This window comes from Branchiostoma lanceolatum, chromosome 13 (assembly GCF_035083965.1).
Source record: "Branchiostoma lanceolatum isolate klBraLanc5 chromosome 13, klBraLanc5.hap2, whole genome shotgun sequence".
Classification (NCBI taxonomy): Eukaryota; Metazoa; Chordata; class Leptocardii; order Amphioxiformes; family Branchiostomatidae; genus Branchiostoma; species Branchiostoma lanceolatum.
Window position 1 is genome coordinate 7,166,969 of NC_089734.1, and position 15,966 is coordinate 7,182,934.

General features: G+C 44.5%; 4 protein-coding genes across 4 annotated transcripts; all 4 read right to left on the reverse strand.

Annotated features, from left to right (window-relative positions):
• Window positions 1-1,296: 1,296 nt before the first annotated feature.
• LOC136446880 (uncharacterized) lies at window positions 1,297-4,444 on the reverse strand. The gene is made up of 6 exons (XM_066445525.1): window positions 4,248-4,444; window positions 3,491-3,671; window positions 2,996-3,143; window positions 2,616-2,747; window positions 2,075-2,193; window positions 1,297-1,461 (listed from the first exon to the last, which is right to left on the reverse strand). Exons 1-6 carry the CDS (start codon window positions 4,391-4,393, stop codon window positions 1,357-1,359), a joined length of 831 nt encoding a protein of 276 aa, XP_066301622.1. The 5' UTR covers window positions 4,394-4,444; the 3' UTR covers window positions 1,297-1,356.
• Window positions 4,445-6,360: 1,916 nt separating this feature from the next.
• Window positions 6,361-8,694, reverse strand: LOC136446885 (uncharacterized). Its single transcript, XM_066445532.1, has 6 exons — window positions 8,473-8,694; window positions 7,920-8,100; window positions 7,682-7,826; window positions 7,392-7,523; window positions 7,078-7,196; window positions 6,361-6,538 (listed from the first exon to the last, which is right to left on the reverse strand). Exons 1-6 carry the CDS (start codon window positions 8,616-8,618, stop codon window positions 6,431-6,433), a joined length of 831 nt encoding a protein of 276 aa, XP_066301629.1. The 5' UTR covers window positions 8,619-8,694; the 3' UTR covers window positions 6,361-6,430.
• Window positions 8,695-9,472: 778 nt separating this feature from the next.
• Window positions 9,473-11,768, reverse strand: LOC136446883 (uncharacterized). The gene is made up of 6 exons (XM_066445531.1): window positions 11,564-11,768; window positions 11,166-11,346; window positions 10,697-10,841; window positions 10,260-10,391; window positions 9,985-10,103; window positions 9,473-9,674 (listed from the first exon to the last, which is right to left on the reverse strand). The coding sequence occupies exons 1-6, from the start codon at window positions 11,707-11,709 to the stop codon at window positions 9,567-9,569; spliced, it is 831 nt and encodes a 276-aa protein (XP_066301628.1). The 5' UTR covers window positions 11,710-11,768; the 3' UTR covers window positions 9,473-9,566.
• A 937-nt stretch (window positions 11,769-12,705) lies between these two features.
• LOC136446881 (uncharacterized) lies at window positions 12,706-14,950 on the reverse strand. The gene is made up of 6 exons (XM_066445527.1): window positions 14,746-14,950; window positions 14,311-14,491; window positions 13,833-13,977; window positions 13,550-13,681; window positions 13,290-13,408; window positions 12,706-12,887 (listed from the first exon to the last, which is right to left on the reverse strand). Exons 1-6 carry the CDS (start codon window positions 14,889-14,891, stop codon window positions 12,780-12,782), a joined length of 831 nt encoding a protein of 276 aa, XP_066301624.1. The 5' UTR covers window positions 14,892-14,950; the 3' UTR covers window positions 12,706-12,779.
• Window positions 14,951-15,966: the final 1,016 nt, after the last annotated feature.

Genomic DNA, 15,966 nt, shown 5'->3' on the forward strand with positions numbered 1-15,966 from the left:
TTTGACATGGACAGCATAATGAGCTGAAACAATGCTAGTATTCTAAGTACTTGACTTCTGACAAAAACGGTATTGCTAACCTGGTGCCAGATCCATGGGGATGTTGAAGTTATAGGTGGCCAGAGCGTTTCCAGGCAGGTTCTCACAGAACTTTCGGGCATTCTGGAAGCCAGACTTTGGTTACGTGGTGGTCAGCTCATCCGGGATGTTTCCACCTAGTTACAGGGGAAATGTTTTCCTGTAACTTCAGCTATAAGGCGCCTGATCTGTACAGTTTTATCAACATGTCTCTGTTCCCATTGTTAAGATGCTTGATACATGCCAAAAGTTACTTAGGCAACTGGATAACATTTTGAAACATACGTTTCAGACAACATCCACTGTCTTTCTTCAGTGACTAAAGGGAAGAACTGGAGATACATGTACTTCGTAAATATGTAGACGTCATGCAATAGCACATATTGGTATCAGGTATCACAGCATACCTGAGCGATTGAATGTAAGTCTGTAGATGATTTAGATATATGTTATATATAGACATTCTGGGTTTTCAGCGACTGCTACACGCAAACATTTTACGCTATTTTGGCTGACCATAAGTTGACCAGCTTATCGTGCGGCAGACCTCGGCCACCCCATGCACTTGGCCTGGTCCCAGTACCAACCGTTGTTCTCCAGGTAGTCCGTACAGACGATCCAGGAGTGGGCGGCGGCCAGGGCAGGCAGCACCGCCAGGAGAGTTAGGGCCAGTAGGTTCATCGTCGTTCGTGGAGTACGGACAGTACGATAGCAGGGAAAGTGCCAGAAGGTTCACTTAAATACCAATAAATGGCCTACAGGTCCTATTTTAGTGCAAATATACAATGGGACGAGGTCGCTTTATGATAAGACTCATTATTCAGACACGTACGTAATGCGGCATACACTAAGTTGCGAGGTTATCTCGGTTGACATTAGCACATATCCGCTGACAAACAGCAACTTTTTGCAGTCAGATATGGACAGAAGATATGTGCATCATGAGCAAACTTAAAATGCGACTAGAGTGTGTTTCAATCAAGTACAAATTTTATAAGTTGGTACAGGCCCTCATGCCCAATACTTTATTTTGGCGACGCCCCAGGGACTAGCATTATTGTATCTGTATACCCACCCTTCGGCATAACACACCACCTTCGCAGGCATACTTCCCGACATCTAGCAGTGTGTTTTTCAATGACATTTCTCTGGGGCTTTGCACTTAATGGTGATAAAGACAGATACAAGAAACAAAGAACTAAATGACAAACAACTATGATATTTCACAGATTGAGATTTATTTCGTTGACGTCATGAACTTAGGGCTTGATCCATCCATCAGCCCGAGATGATCTGATCCACGGGATCTATGGGGTCCACGATCTCTCCGTCAACAATGGTGTTGATCTGGTAGAAGTCCCACAGATCTACGGTAGTCTGGCCCTGAACAGACAGGTTGGAGGGTTAGGATTTGAACATGAGGAATGAACGTCATGAAATCTTACCATTGTAACAAAAGATGTAGATAAATGGCAGCATTCCGTTGAATGGGACGAACAGGCATTTCATATTTTGATACAAAAAACGAGTATTTTGATACAAAAAAGAGTAAAGTATGAATTTTTATTACTGTCGTCTTCAAAGTTGCATTTTTTTCCAGAAAAAAACGCTGTATTAAACTGACCACAAACCGTTGGATGGTTGATGATGTCTTACTGTAAACAGACCATTCACTTAGCTAGTACATGTACTACACAAATATCGAACTGCTTTTATCTAAGGGTCTGTTACACTCTCATTCCACTAGTGTGCATGTGGCGTCCTAGCTATTTTACAGAGGGCTTAACGATCTTCATAGAGAACGAATGTTTTTTTACGCTTTGTGTGTTTTGTTGTCTTTTCGGTCATAGTCGGTACATTTCACATGATATTCCAGTCATGAAGTCAAGGGTTACAAAAATCCAATTTAGGTCGCAGCATGATCGCCTTCTTGTTATAATGGGGCCTTCACAAACATCGACGAACATTTATCACTGTAAATGATAGTTCGAAGTACCGTTGCCGCGTAGTGCGCGTCTCTCTCCGCCTTGGTGGCGAACACGTCAGCCTCCCAGCAGGTGGTGAAGGGGCTGACCCTCGGGCTCCGAATCCACTTCCACACGAAGGTGTGGCGGCCTGTGAAGGATAAAATTTACTAGTAGGAGAGGATGTGGTTTGGGATATCGATAACCAATTGTTTGGTTATAAACAAGCAAAACAGTACACAGCGTTTGTATAGAAAAGAGCAAACGCGTATAGAAATATAAAGTTTGGGCGGATCGTATCATTCGTGAACAGTTTCAACCGGCTGGTAAGTCACTGGATAACAAAGTTCTTTGTATGTACACAACCAGGTTCAAGACCGACGTTTTGGTGACCATCCGTCACATTCCTCAGGGCAATTCTGAATGGTTCTGTTTCGCACTGCAGCAAGGTGTCGCTGCTAATAAATGCGGTCCAAAACATCAAGTTTTTATACATATGCATAGATAGGTATTTCATTCGGTGTTTCCACATAAATACCGTACTTTTGGGACCGCATTGTAAACATAACAGACCTGGCTTCATGTCCATGGGAATGGTGAAGTTGTAGGTCCCCATGGCGTTCGCTTCATCCTCACAAAACTTGGGCGCGTTTTGGAAGCCGGGCTTCGGGTAGGTGGTGGTTATCACAGGGTCGATGTTAGGCCCTAGATGTCGGCAGATGAAATGTATCTTAAAATATGCTGTGACGTCGGCTCTACCATGAGTTTATGACATGGATAGAACGTCATGGACCACAGCATCTCGCATCTCACATCTAAAATTGTCATCCTCCTACTCTTACTCATTACATGCCTCACATGGTTAAATTGTTAAGGTTCAAGTTCAAAAAACAGAACAAAAACTTCGTGGATTATGGTACGGTCCCTGAAATAAAAGAAGTATTTCTACAAACCATATGGCGATATTCCCATGTCCTCAACAACTATGAGTTTGTCCGAGTCGATACAGCAGGGGTCCTCGTCTCCGTCCACCACGAAGATGAGATTTTCGGTGTCAACAACGTTGGTGTTGTTCTTGCATCTAACATCTGCCACGTGGTTCTGATAATAGACATTAATGGACACGTCACAGGTCAAGAATAACATGCAACAAAAACATCGATATAGAAAACAGAAGCATTTTGACTGAACAGTGACGTCGCCCTTGTCTGAACAAAAAGCAATCAAAAACAAACAAAAAAAAAAAAAAAAAAAAAAAACGTTGATATAGAAAACAGAAGCATTTTGACTGAACTGTCCTGCGCTATCTCATGATGTACTACTTAAATCTTTAGAGCAGTTTTTCCAGTTTCTTGTGTCCACACTTGTTTCAAGTTTACTTCCAACCTCTGACATATCCTTGCTTATTTTGAAATTCTATGAGGCTGGTAATGAAAGAGAAGGCGTACGTTTGTGGGGTGTGTTAGGACGACCTTCTGGCCCAGGTAGTAGGCCGCCATTGGAGTGAGGTCGGTGTACTCGGTATCGTCGTTCCGCGCATGCTGACACAGCGCGGTTTCCTCCGGGTGGTTGTCGAGTTTGTTGAGGAATCCGCGATGCTGCCCAAAGCTGCCGAAACGAATATCATGTCTGGAATAGACGGAATCGAGAAAAACATCAATGTATATCTTCTCATTTCTCTATCATAGTTGAGGTGTAAAACCCCGGTTACAAATGGAAGACCATGCCCCCGACCACTAGCCAACCAAGGTTGGCGGTTGGTCGGGAGTAATCTGACTGGTTTTAGGACACGCCCATCTTTTAGCGCCAACCATGTCCCAACCAATGCCCAACCATCTCCCAACCAGTAAATGACTTACTCCCGACCGAGTCCCGAATGCTTTCTAACCTACTCCCAACCATCCCACTAGCCAACCAACGGCCAACCCAACCCTGTCCGTGAACATTTCACAACATTTGGCTGTCGCAGTCGAGCACCAACCAACCACGCCGAACACGAGCCAACCACAGCCGACCAAGCTCCCAAACCACTCTCAACCATGGTTGGGGGGAGGTCGGGACGCTTAGCCTCCTCTGCAGGCCTCCAGGCCGGTGCCGGCGGCAAAAACGGTTTCCCCAGCAAAATAACCTGGTCCCGATAAGTTGAAAATCGCGAATCAGCGGGTACGGGAGGCCATGTTCGGCTTACTCACATGACCTGCTTACCGTGCGGCAGACCTTGGCCAAGCCCTGCACTTCGCCTCATCCCAGTACCAGCCGTTGTTCTCCAGGTAGTCCGTACAGACGATCCAGGAGTGAGCGGCGGCCAGGGCAGGCAGGGCCAGGGCGAGGAACAGGATGAGCGGACGCATCGTGTCACAGGCACGCAGAACGAGCACGTCGGCGCGGGAGTTACGTAATTTTACGCCAGTCCCATCAAATATATAGCGGGGACGTGTGAAAACAGGAAGAAAGCCCACCTGTCTTGTGTTTGTTCTAAAACGGAGAAAACAACTCAGGCTCTTTAAAGATTAACCTGTTTTTGATAGCCTTAATTTTGTGAGTCTTAAATGTCTTTGAAAAAACCCCATTTCAGGTCGTACCACATGGGACAGGCGTCGTATCGTTTCGTAAACTTTTCGAAGGTAGGGCACCAAAATAGTCCGTATTCTTGAGACAGGCTTGGTAGCCAATGTGGCAAGTAGTGTGCGTCGTCTCTTCAAGGAAACATCGTCGTCTTTAATAGCTGAAATAGACCGATCCAGACTGTCCATCACAATTATCAGTTCAACCAACGATAGCATGGCAATTAGCGGTTCGACGAATGAGAGAGCGACTTCATGTCTGTCAAATATTTGCATTTTGCATTTTTACGTTTTGACGGAGTTGGACGGGGCTATCACTCTCCAAGCAGAAGTTGGTGGAGAAGATTGTGACCTTTTTATCATATCTCCCTGGTGGTGCCGACAGAAAACGGGGCATATGATAAAAAGGTCACAATCTTCCCCACCAACCTCTACTGGATCGGTCTATTGCACAAATGCAGCACCACTGTTGCGCATGCGTTAATCAAGCATTGACTTGGGTCTGTCTTGCCAGATGTATTTTAGCTACTGCCTCATTTATGCTTTGGTCACCACACAACAAGCTTTTGTCATTGTTCCTAGCCTCCATAGCAGGCTCTCTGGGCCTTTTTTTGTGTGCTCATTATACACTTTTTGCTGATGACTTCATTTTGTACTGGGTCGTTTGTGCAGCCATAAAGGACCCATAGAGCCTGCTACATGATCCAGTAGTGTACGCAAGAATATTCACCTTTTACACGGTAACCTCTATCGAGGACATGCGAAAATAGCAAGAGCGGAACTTCTTTTATTTGCGAACCCGAAGCCTTTATGTATGTTTATGTAAAGAAGATAATTTTGGTGATTTAAAAGTCTCGTTTCTTATGGATTTTTATCGATGGATCATCTGTGTGTACGATGGTGTTAGGTACCAGACGTGTGATTAGTTATTTTAACTATGTCTCATTTGCGTGCGTAATACATTAAACATACACTATTGACGTTGTTTTGGGAGTTAAAATGGGGGTAGTATTTTATTTAATTTCATATCTTATATTCAAATGATACGATATGATAGAAAAACAGGTCCTCGTTCATATGATAATGAATAAAGCAAGTAGTATATTCATCTGACAATGCTGAACCATTTAAGACTACTTCACTTAAAGTGGTCTATACAGGGCCTCACCGCATCGCTCTTCCACTTAAATTATCTCCGTACCAGCCGCCGCATGTTCATTAATAATCTTATAAATGAAATACACATATTCGTCGTTGGTGACCTCGCTGCGAGTGGGCGATTTGACAGAGCGCTCAACGAATTTCATCGACAAAAATGAATCTTTTTACGCTTTGTGTGTTTTGTTGTCTTTTTAGTCCTACTTGCACGCTTTGCATGCTATTCCCATTAAAAAGTCAAGTGTAACACAACTTGTCACCAGTTGTCGTCCGTCCATACGTCCATTAGCCTCTACCAGGCTCCACAGGTCGCTAAAGCGCTCCAGTTTTCTACATCCGTTGCGTCATGTGTACCCAAAGTGAAATACACACTTCCCTACTTAATTATCGTAACCGAGGACGTATCCAGGCGTGGGCAGGGCCAGGGCAGGGCAGGAAGCAGCGCCAGGGCAGGAAGCAGCGCCACCAAACGTGTGACTTCATTACGGCTTCAACATATCATTATTATGGCCGAACAACTCATCATCATAGGCGCCATAAAGTGACTCAATTTGCATATTTACAGGTACTGAATCATAAACATCAGACTAGTGGCGTGATTTAGACTGATAAACTTTAATTTGCTACCATAGGCAGCTGTATGTGTATTCGTTTGTTTGTTTTGTCTCATCCAGTGATGATCTCGTTGATGGACGGGTCCACCGGGTCCATAATCACACCGTCCACGATGTTGTGGACTTTGTAGAAATCCCACATGTCCTCGGTAGAACGACCCTGTTTGGTAAGAAACAAACATTAGCTCAATAATTACAGTCTATGATGGTATCAGAACACTCAGTGTGCAGTTAAGTTGGTTCTTCTTACGCTGACGTGCTCGTGAAAGAGACGGAACCCTTGAGTCCGTACATGTACACAAAGCACAGTGACATAGGAGTGTACACTGATCATGACGTCTGAATTCCGTAACCAATCTATAGTGAAAACTTGACAAACCGCAAAGCAACACTCTGGCTTTAATCTCCAAGCAGATCTAACGGGTGGCTATGAAAACTCCTTTTGCCAGTTGGATACGGTCTTTGTCACCTATAGATCTTCTTGAAGATTACTCTGGCTTCGGGTCATTTCAACTTGAGAAGGGTCAGGGGGCCGAAAGCTTGTTGGCGAGTGCTTTATATTGTGTACGGAAATAACGTGTAAAACCTTTACAGCAATGAGAAATACTCTTCGAGTAGGGTTGCACCCCATTTGCCTTCTATTCTGATTCTGAAAGGGATCCTGCCCATTAGGAAAAGATCAAGAAAGGTAAAGATTACCGTGGCCAGGTAGTGCGCGTCTCTCTCCGCCTTGGTGGCGAACACGTCAGCCTCCCAGCAGGTGGTAAAGGGGTTGACGGTAGGATCGCGGATCCACTTCCAGACGAAGATATGGCGGCCTAAAGGGGAAACTTGTTCTATTAGAAATGCATGGGAACATGTTGTTTATTCACTGAGGACAAAACTTGAAAAAGCCAGTAAGGCAAATGATAAAACACACAACAAAGCACAAACCGTGTGAGACGCGATAACAAAAAAGACACATCTACGGACTATTTGCCAATAAAGTAGCGACCATTGCGAGTGTACATGACCTGGTTGCATGTCCATCGGGACGGTGAAGTTGTAGGTCCCCATGGCGTCCTCAGGATCCTCGCAGAACTTGGGGACATTTTGGAAGCCGGGTTTTGGGTAGGTGGCAAGAACCTCATCGGTAAGCTCACGCCCTACATCACGGGATGTATCACAAAAAAGGTGAAAAAAGGCAGTAGGTTTCCTTGCAGACTGACCGTATTGAACAATAACAACCCTAAAGTGCCTATTAGACCCCTTGTGAAAGAAATGATTGCAAGACAGAGAACGATTCATGAGTACTACGACGTACCATATGGCGACGCCCCCATGTCCATGATTTGGATGAGTTTGGTAGAGTCGATACAGCAGGGGTCCTCGTCTCCGTCCACCACAAACATCAGGTTCTCCCAGTCCATGGTGTTCCTCCATCTACACTTGGATTCCGCCACGTGGTTCTAGAGTGACGAAAATAATGTAGACACGTACCTAAACAGCAGCAAAACAAACAAACATGGGAATAGTCTTGATTGGAAAGAAAAATAGCTTACGTTTGCCGGGTGAGTCAGAACGACCTCCTGGCCCAGGTAGTAGGCAGCCATGGGGGTTTCTTCGCTGTAACGGCGGTCGTCGTTTCGGGACACTTTACACAGAGCCCGCTCCTCTGGGTGGTTGTCCAGCCGCCATGTGTAGTTGTTATGCGTCCCGAATGTTCCAAACCGAAGGTTGTAACTGAATGAAATAGGAGGGCAGACTTGATTGTGACATAGCTCTATCTTGTGAACGCATAATATCATAACAATTTGCGCGCCTGGAACCCCATTGACGACCATATGGTAAAATTAAGACTTATGTTTTGTGGCGAATACTTGATACATTTAATTTGTGCAAGGAGGTTAAAATATCCCTCTTTAACCTCCTCGTTTTAGGTAAAGAGTTCTGTGGTGACCACGGTGATGGCTGTAGTTACTTACTACAAACCTACTCCAAAAGGAACCTGGCGACAACAATTTTCCATTCAGAGATTTGAAATATCAAGGAACAAGGGCAATATACATACTTCAATCGGTAGCATGATATCGTATTATGGGAAAAAAATCTCACAATGTGGCAGCTCGTGGCCATCCCCGACACTTGGCCTGGTCCCAGTACCAGCCGTTGTTCTCCAGGTAGTCCGTACAGACGATCCAGGAGTGGGCGGCGACCAGGGCAGGCAGCCCGACAGCCAAGAGCGCGACGAAGAGCTTCATTTTCGGCAGGGCGCAAAGCTGCTCACAACTGCCAAGAGTCTCTAGGCGTCTCTGCAAAGTCGTGCGTTATATATGTGTGCTAGACTTTTCTACATGGTGAGAACAGCAGGAAGCTTTCGCACCTGGCTAGTTTTTTGGGTACATAAATAGCTCGGAATTGTTATTAATTGGCATTTTGTTTGTGTCTTATTCCATAATATTGCCTTTGTTGACAGGTCAGCCCCTTTTATAATTCAATAGCCACAGGCTGGTTGGGCATCCCAAACCAATAAATGAATAGAGAAATGAATAGCTGGGAACGAAGTTGTGCTGACAGAGCCTTGACATACATGTAAGTCATATTAAAGGTATCAATGCTCTCATCTCAATGATGGCTGTGCACATATCATTCGAGCCAAGACGAACCACATATAAGTTTCTTTTATTTAAACTTCATACTACGTACTTGTTACAATTACTTGTTCGAGTTACTCTATGGAAGCGCGTAGGATACAAGTAGAAGCCCGTGGAATGCCGGTAAACAGTTAATATCGCCCGGTCCAGAACACCTGTATAGAACGTTATCGTGGCCCAGGTATGACGAAAGCCTGTTTAAACAATGATATAAGGTGTTTTGACTTGTGGTGTCCCTGATACCATGCACCTATGAACAGGGGGCCGTGAGTCGGTTTTTTATTGTATAAGAGCCTGACAAAAAACACCAGCCAATAGTGCCAGTAGGACAACATCCATCACACTATCACAGACTCACGGCCCCCTATTTATAGATGCATGGTATCAGGGACACCACAACAACACCCTATTGGCCTTATTTCTATAATAGGTGCTGAATCTAAACTAACACACGAGTGAGGTGATTTAAACTGAGAAACTTTATTTTCATTTCACATAGTTGAAACGTTGATAATTTTCTGTCAGAGGTATGTGCATTCGTTTTTTTGTTTCGTCTCATCCAGTGATGATCTCGTTAATGGACGGGTCAACCGGGTCCATAATCATCCCGTCCACGATGTTGTGGATTTGATAGAAGTCCCACGCGTCTTCGGTTGACCGACCCTGTAAATAAGAAACAAGCTTAAGCATAACTTAGAAATACGTGGTCTGTAGAGGTGGAACTAGAAATAAATCACTCTTGAAATATATGATGGACTCTTACTTTGCTGTAAAAGTCAAGTCCATATTCATTGCAATGTGATATAATATTGTGCATTGATGTCTGAATCTCATAACCAATCTATAGCAAAAACCTGACAAACCGCAAAGCAGGTTACATCTTGCTATTGACATTACTCTTCGTGTGGTGTCTCCAGTTGATTTGCCTTGTAGTTTGAATTCAAAAAGTCCTCAGCGTAAATTATAATATTACCGTGGCTATGTAGTGCGCGTCTCTCTCCGCCTTGGTGGCGAACACGTCAGCCTCCCAGCAGGTGGTGAAGGGGTTGACGGCAGGATCGCGGATCCATTTCCAGACGAAGGTGTGGCGGCCTGAATTGTGGCGCAACACGTATAAAGCTTTTCAAAAGCAAGTCTTTGAAGACAGAGAAGTGAAGTATAAGGCAAGAGAGGTACGTTAAACAAGGTAAACATGAGTAATTTTGATTTGTCGAGAGAGCAATAGATTTGAAAGGGAAACATTATGACCTGGTTGTAAGTCCATCGGGACGGTGAAGTTGTAGGTCCCCATGGCGTCTTCAGGATCCTCACAGAACTTAGGCACGTTCTGAAAGCCGGGCTTCGGGTAGGTGGACAGCACCTCATCGGGAAGATCAGCTCCTGCATATGTCAAAACAAGGTGTAGAAACTGACCACTGATTGACTTGCAAATTGACTTTCTCTGCCGTTTTCAATAGACAAGACGACATGTGAATCGAGTAAAGTCCCCCTCTCACTGGATCCGCGGCACACTGGCGACGTCGCTGCGTCCTAAACTGGATCTGTGTTACCCTTGCCTTTATAATGGGAATATCATTCAAAACGTACAATTAGATCGGCTGCAGCGACACCGCCAGCATGCCGCGGGTCCAGTGAGGGGGGGGGGGCTTAAGGGAGAGAAAGCGATTCATAAGTAGACCACGTACCGTATGGTGACACCCCCATGTCCATGATTTGGATGAGTTCGGTAGAGTTGATACAGCAGGGGTCCTTGTCTCCGTCCACCACAAACATCAGGTTCTCCCAGTCAATTGTGGCCCTATTTCTGCACTTGGATTCCGCCACGTGATTCTAGAGTTTAGAGAGCATTTTTAAGTTCTAGTAGTGTTACGAGCAGAAAAAAGCAAATGAACGAACAAACAAACAAACAGACAATATTAAACTGTAATATATGTTGCGTGTTAGCTCATCTCTGTTGGTAGAAACATATTGTAAGAATTTCGATCATCAAATTTGTCGTGATACCGGCTGCCTGACCCATGGCCCACTGGCGTCTGTCATGCGTCCAACATTCCGGACCATGACGTAGGAAAGGGTCTATTATCGAACTTTTATCATAACATTACAAACATACCGAAATACCCCCCAGGCAAGTTACAAAAAAACATGTCTTACATTGGCGGGATGAGGAAGGACGACCTTCTGCCCCAGGTAGTAGGCAGCCATGGGGGTGTCAGAGTCGTACCACTTGTCGTCATTCCGGTTTTTCTTACACAGAGCCTTTTCCTCGGGGTGGTTGTCAAGACGCCACGTGTAGTTGTTTTGCGTTCCGAACACTCCGAAACGAATGTTGAACCTGGAATTGGGATAAGTCGCTTATGCTGACAACCTATCTCAGGAAAACGTTCAAAATTTGAAATCACTTTCAACCCGTAGTAGATAGAAACCCTCAGATCTGAAATGTTTAGCTTTGAATTTGTCCCGATGTTAAAATCCGCATATGAATGACAACAGTGCACAAAATTGGAGACAAATTGTCAGCTAAAAATAGCCGGGTGATAAACAGGTTTTACCTTGTGGCAGCTCGTGGCCACCCCCTGCACTTAGCCTCGTCCCAGTACCAGCCGTTGTTCTCCAGGTAGTCCGTACAGACGATCCAGGAGTGGGCGGCGGCCAGGGCAGGCAGCCCGACAGCCAAGAGCGCGACGAAGAGCTTCATTTTCGGCAGGACGTAGAGCTGCTCACAACTGCCAACGGCTTCATTGGATCTCAGCAAAGTCGTGGTTTTATAATGTATGCCAGACTTATCAACATTGTGGGAGCATCAGGAAGCTTTCGCACCTGGATGAACATTCTTAGATACATTGTATTGACAGATGGGAGAGATGTTGTGCAGATAGTACAGAACCATTACATAAGTCATATCAAAGGTCCCAAGACTCTCATCTCAACGATTGGTTTGCAGCCAATCATCGCAGCCACGAAACTCTGAACCATGAATGGTTTAGCAGAGGTTAGCAGCTGCCCAATGAATCCGACACGCCTTCAGCCACTGCATCGACAATGCCGGAGAGTCTGAGTAATAGCTATACTACACAAGAATATACTTAAGAGAAAACAAACACAAACACATGTGGTACGTGACACAGCAGTCACGTTCCATTAACAAGGACACTCTAGAGACATTCTGTCTCTCACACTGTCACGCCAGTGTCATCCACAAAAGACCCTCTTTACCTAGTACTAGTAGTAGTACGTTTGAAGTTTGGAACAGACTACCTCATGATGTTATTACAATGACAGACAGAAATGCAAATGTTATGGCAATGTATTCCTCAGTGTACACTGCCAGAGCCTGGATCTCTCAGGACTACTGTCATGCTGTGAAGAATGATATACATGTCGATAAAGAGAGATAATTTGGCGCCCCGCCCTGTTTCGTTGCTTTATCAATGCGATGATGGCACGTGAAGAGAGCCCAAAAATTTCCGATATAGGTCACGGGTCATGGCTATTTGTGCGGCAAGCAATACAAATATATGCATACCGAAAATGATATTTACCTTTTACGCAACAACCTTTATGTAGGGTATACAAACATAGGAGCGGCATGATACCTTTTTTAAAAATATTACTAGCCTGTATGAAGTAAGCCTATCTAAACAAAGAAATAAGGGGTTTATAGGCATTGACTATAACAACCACACGAGTCGCGTGATTTAGACTGATAAACTTTATTTTGCTACCATAGGCAGCTGTATGTGTTTTCGCTTGTTTTTCGTTTTGTCCTCATCCAGTGATGACCTCGTTGATGGACGGGTCCACCGGGTCCATAATCACACCGTCCACGATGTTGTGGATTTGGTAGAAATCCCACGCGTCTTCGGTGGAGCGACCCTGTAGATAAGAAACATGCATCACGTAACAAAACACATGGTCTATAGTCTTGAAATATATATAATGAACTGTCAGAATGCAGTCCCATTGTTGTTTCTTACCTTGTTGTGAAAGTCAACCTGTTAGTTCCTATTACAGCAAATGTGATGTAGAATTCGGCATTAACATCGGGAGGTCAAGGGACTAGGTAGGTATTGACGTTTGAATGTCTTTACCAATCGGTAGCAAAAACCTGGCAAACCGTGAGACCGGTTACACCTTGCTATAAGCAATACTCTTTCAGTGGTTTCTTCACTTGATTAGCCTTGCAGATTGAGTTTGAAAGAGCCTTTTCGGGACACAGGAAGGCCAAGATTCGACAAAGGTCAAGATTCGGGATAGATCAAGAAAGGGAAAGATTACCGTGGCCAAGTACAAGGCGTCTCTCTCCGACTTGGTGGCGAACACGTCCGCCTCCCAGCAGGTGGTGAATGGGGCCACTGTAGGAGAGCGGATCCACTTCCATACGAAGGTGTGACGGCCTGAATTGTTGCATGACAGGTATAAAAATTTTGAAAAGAAGACTTTAAAAACATAGAAGTGAGGTATGAGACAAGAATGGCTCGAAGAAACACTAGTAATTTCGATATGCATATAGAGCATTAAATTTAGAAGGGCATGACCTGGTTGTAAGTCCATCGGGACGGTGAAGTTGTAGGTCCCCATGGAGTCTTCAGGATCCTCACAGAACTTAGGCACGTTTTGGAAGCCGGGCTTTGGGTAGGTGGACAGCACCTCATCGGAAAGCTCACGTCCTGCATATCACATACAATATTATGAAACTGGCTACTGACTGACTCGTAAATTCAATGTCCTTACGGTTTCCATTAGACAGGTCCTAAGACGACTCTTGACTGATCAAGTAAGCGACAGAAAGCGATTCATAAATATTGATACCATACGAACCATAAGGAGACACCCCCATGTCCATGATTTGGATGAGTTTGGTAGAGTTGATACAGCAGGGGTCCTCGTCTCCGTCCACCACAAACATCAGGTTCTCGGTGTCGACAATGGCTCTGTAGCTGCACTTGGATTCCGCCACATGGTTCTAGAGTGAAGAGAACAGTTTTAAGTGTAAGAAGTCTTAAACATCATTAAACTGTTACAGTGACAGCTAATCTGTGTTGGTAGAATAACATATTGTTGGTATGTTAATATGTTATTCTTTTAACTTTTTAATAACGTTTGTACAGACATAAATGAAAATACGAATTTCGACCGTCAATTTGGCCCTGACATCCGGTGTCTGACCCATGGCCTACTCAGTTCTGTCATGCGTCCAACATTCCGGACCGCGCCGTTAGGAGTGGCTTTATCATTAGACTATGAACTTTACAAACATACGGCAACAGCCTCCAGAGAATTATCAAAGCATTCTTACATTGGCGGGATGAGGGAGGACGACCTTCTGCCCCAGGTAGTAGGCAGCCATGGGGGTGTCAGCGTCGTACGACCTGTCGTCATCTCTGCTTGTCTTACATAAACCCCTTTCCTCAGGATGGTTGTCAAGGCGGTGAGTGTAAGTATTAGTCGCCCCGAACTTTCCAAAACGAAGGTTGTACCTGAAATATAGATATTGTGTCGTTATATAACTTAACGTTTATGCTGACAAACGTCTCAGGGTAGCGTACAAAAATTGTTGTATTCGAAAGTAGTTTAATAAATTAAACCATAAAAGAGTGAAAACCTAAATTAAATGTTAAATTTCGAATTCGTCAAACCCTTATACATACTAGTCAAATTAGTATTGAGGACGACGATGATACACAAACTTTGAACTTATGTTAAAAACAACCCAGTTAGAAACAAGTTCTACCTTGTGGCAGCTCGTGGCCATCCCCGACACTTGGCCTCGTTCCAGTACCAGCCGTTGTTCTCCAGGTAGTCCGTACAGACGATCCAGGAGTGGGCGGCGGCCAGGGCAGGCAGCCCGACAGCCAAGAGCGCGACGAAGAGCTTCATTTTCGGCAGGACGCAAGGCTGGTCACAACTGCCAACGGCTTCACTGACACTGGATCTCAGCAAAGTCGTGACTTTATAGTGTATGCCAGACTTATCAACTATATGAGAACATCAGGAAGCTTTCGCACCTGGATGGATTTTGTTACATATTGACAGATGGGAAAGATGTTGTGCTGACAGAACCATTACTTAAGTCATACCAAAGGTCTCAAGACTCTCATCTCAACGATGGTTGTGCATACATCACCACAGCCATGAAGCTTCAAGCCATGTATTGTTTATGCAACCATGTTTCTTTTAATCAAAGTTCATACCTGCATCAGCGAGTGTTAGGAAAATCGGGTTCATTTTACAGGCAGGCAACAGTGGCTCTTACATACAGCCTGAGGTGGAATAATTTGTATGTTTGTTTGTTCCATTTTTGTGTCGAGGGATAACGTTATCACACAAAAAATACTAATATGTGAACAAGCACCAGTACAAAGTCCCAAAACAGAAACGCATTCGATTCTTCACGTGACACAGGAGTCACGTTCCGTACACAAGAACACTGTATAGAGACCTACTGTCTCTCATACTGTCATTGTAGTGTCGCCTATAAAAGACCTTCCTGACCTACAATTGTAGAACTGTGGAACAGTCTTCCTTGCTCGTGATATTGTTACAATAAGAGACAAAAATGTAAATGTGAAGTCAATGTCATCCTCATGAGCTGAGTGCATTTGGCAGCGTCTGTTATCTGTACATCTGTATCTATATAGCCGGTATAACCGCTATTCGGCGTAACACACCAGCTTTGCAGGCACGCTGCGCGGTAGCAGCTGGTTATATTTCACTGAACGGCCTGTCACACCTAGCGGCCTGATTGCTGCTATGCTCAATGTGTGAAGAATGATATAGATAAAGAAAGAGACCACCCCCCTTATCTTTGTTGACGTCAAGTGGATGATGGCACTTAAGGAGGGCCCAAACATTTCAGATATAGGTCACGGTTCATGGATATGTATACGTCCCTCTTTGCTGGCATGCAGTACAAAAATGCCGGAAAGAATATTTACCTTTTACGCAACAGCTT

Excerpts from the sequence above, each read along its gene's own strand:
- LOC136446880 (XM_066445525.1), bottom strand. The coding sequence starts at position 4,393 with ATGCGTCCGCTCATCCTGTTCCTCGCCCTGGCCCTGCCTGCCCTGGCC. Across the intron at positions 3,672-4,247 it reads TGGCCAAGGTCTGCCGCACG|ACATGATATTCGTTTCGGCA; the intron begins GTAAGCAGGTCA and ends CGTCTATTCCAG. Across the intron at positions 2,194-2,615 it reads TCCCATGGACATGAAGCCAG|GCCGCCACACCTTCGTGTGG; the intron begins GTCTGTTATGTT and ends TATCCTTCACAG.
- LOC136446885 (XM_066445532.1), bottom strand. The coding sequence starts at position 8,618 with ATGAAGCTCTTCGTCGCGCTCTTGGCTGTCGGGCTGCCTGCCCTGGTC. Across the intron at positions 7,524-7,681 it reads CATGGGGGCGTCGCCATATG|GGCGTGAGCTTACCGATGAG; the intron begins GTACGTCGTAGT and ends CCCGTGATGTAG. Across the intron at positions 7,197-7,391 it reads CCCGATGGACATGCAACCAG|GCCGCCATATCTTCGTCTGG; the intron begins GTCATGTACACT and ends TTTCCCCTTTAG.
- LOC136446883 (XM_066445531.1), bottom strand. The coding sequence starts at position 11,709 with ATGAAGCTCTTCGTCGCGCTCTTGGCTGTCGGGCTGCCTGCCCTGGCC. Across the intron at positions 10,842-11,165 it reads TCCTTCCTCATCCCGCCAAT|AATCACGTGGCGGAATCCAA; the intron begins GTAAGACATGTT and ends TCTAAACTCTAG. Across the intron at positions 10,104-10,259 it reads CCCGATGGACTTACAACCAG|GCCGCCACACCTTCGTCTGG; the intron begins GTCATAATGTTT and ends GCCACAATTCAG.
- LOC136446881 (XM_066445527.1), bottom strand. The coding sequence starts at position 14,891 with ATGAAGCTCTTCGTCGCGCTCTTGGCTGTCGGGCTGCCTGCCCTGGCC. Across the intron at positions 13,978-14,310 it reads TCCTCCCTCATCCCGCCAAT|AACCATGTGGCGGAATCCAA; the intron begins GTAAGAATGCTT and ends TCTTCACTCTAG. Across the intron at positions 12,888-13,289 it reads ACGCCTTGTACTTGGCCACG|GGTCGCTCCACCGAAGACGC; the intron begins GTAATCTTTCCC and ends TCTTATCTACAG.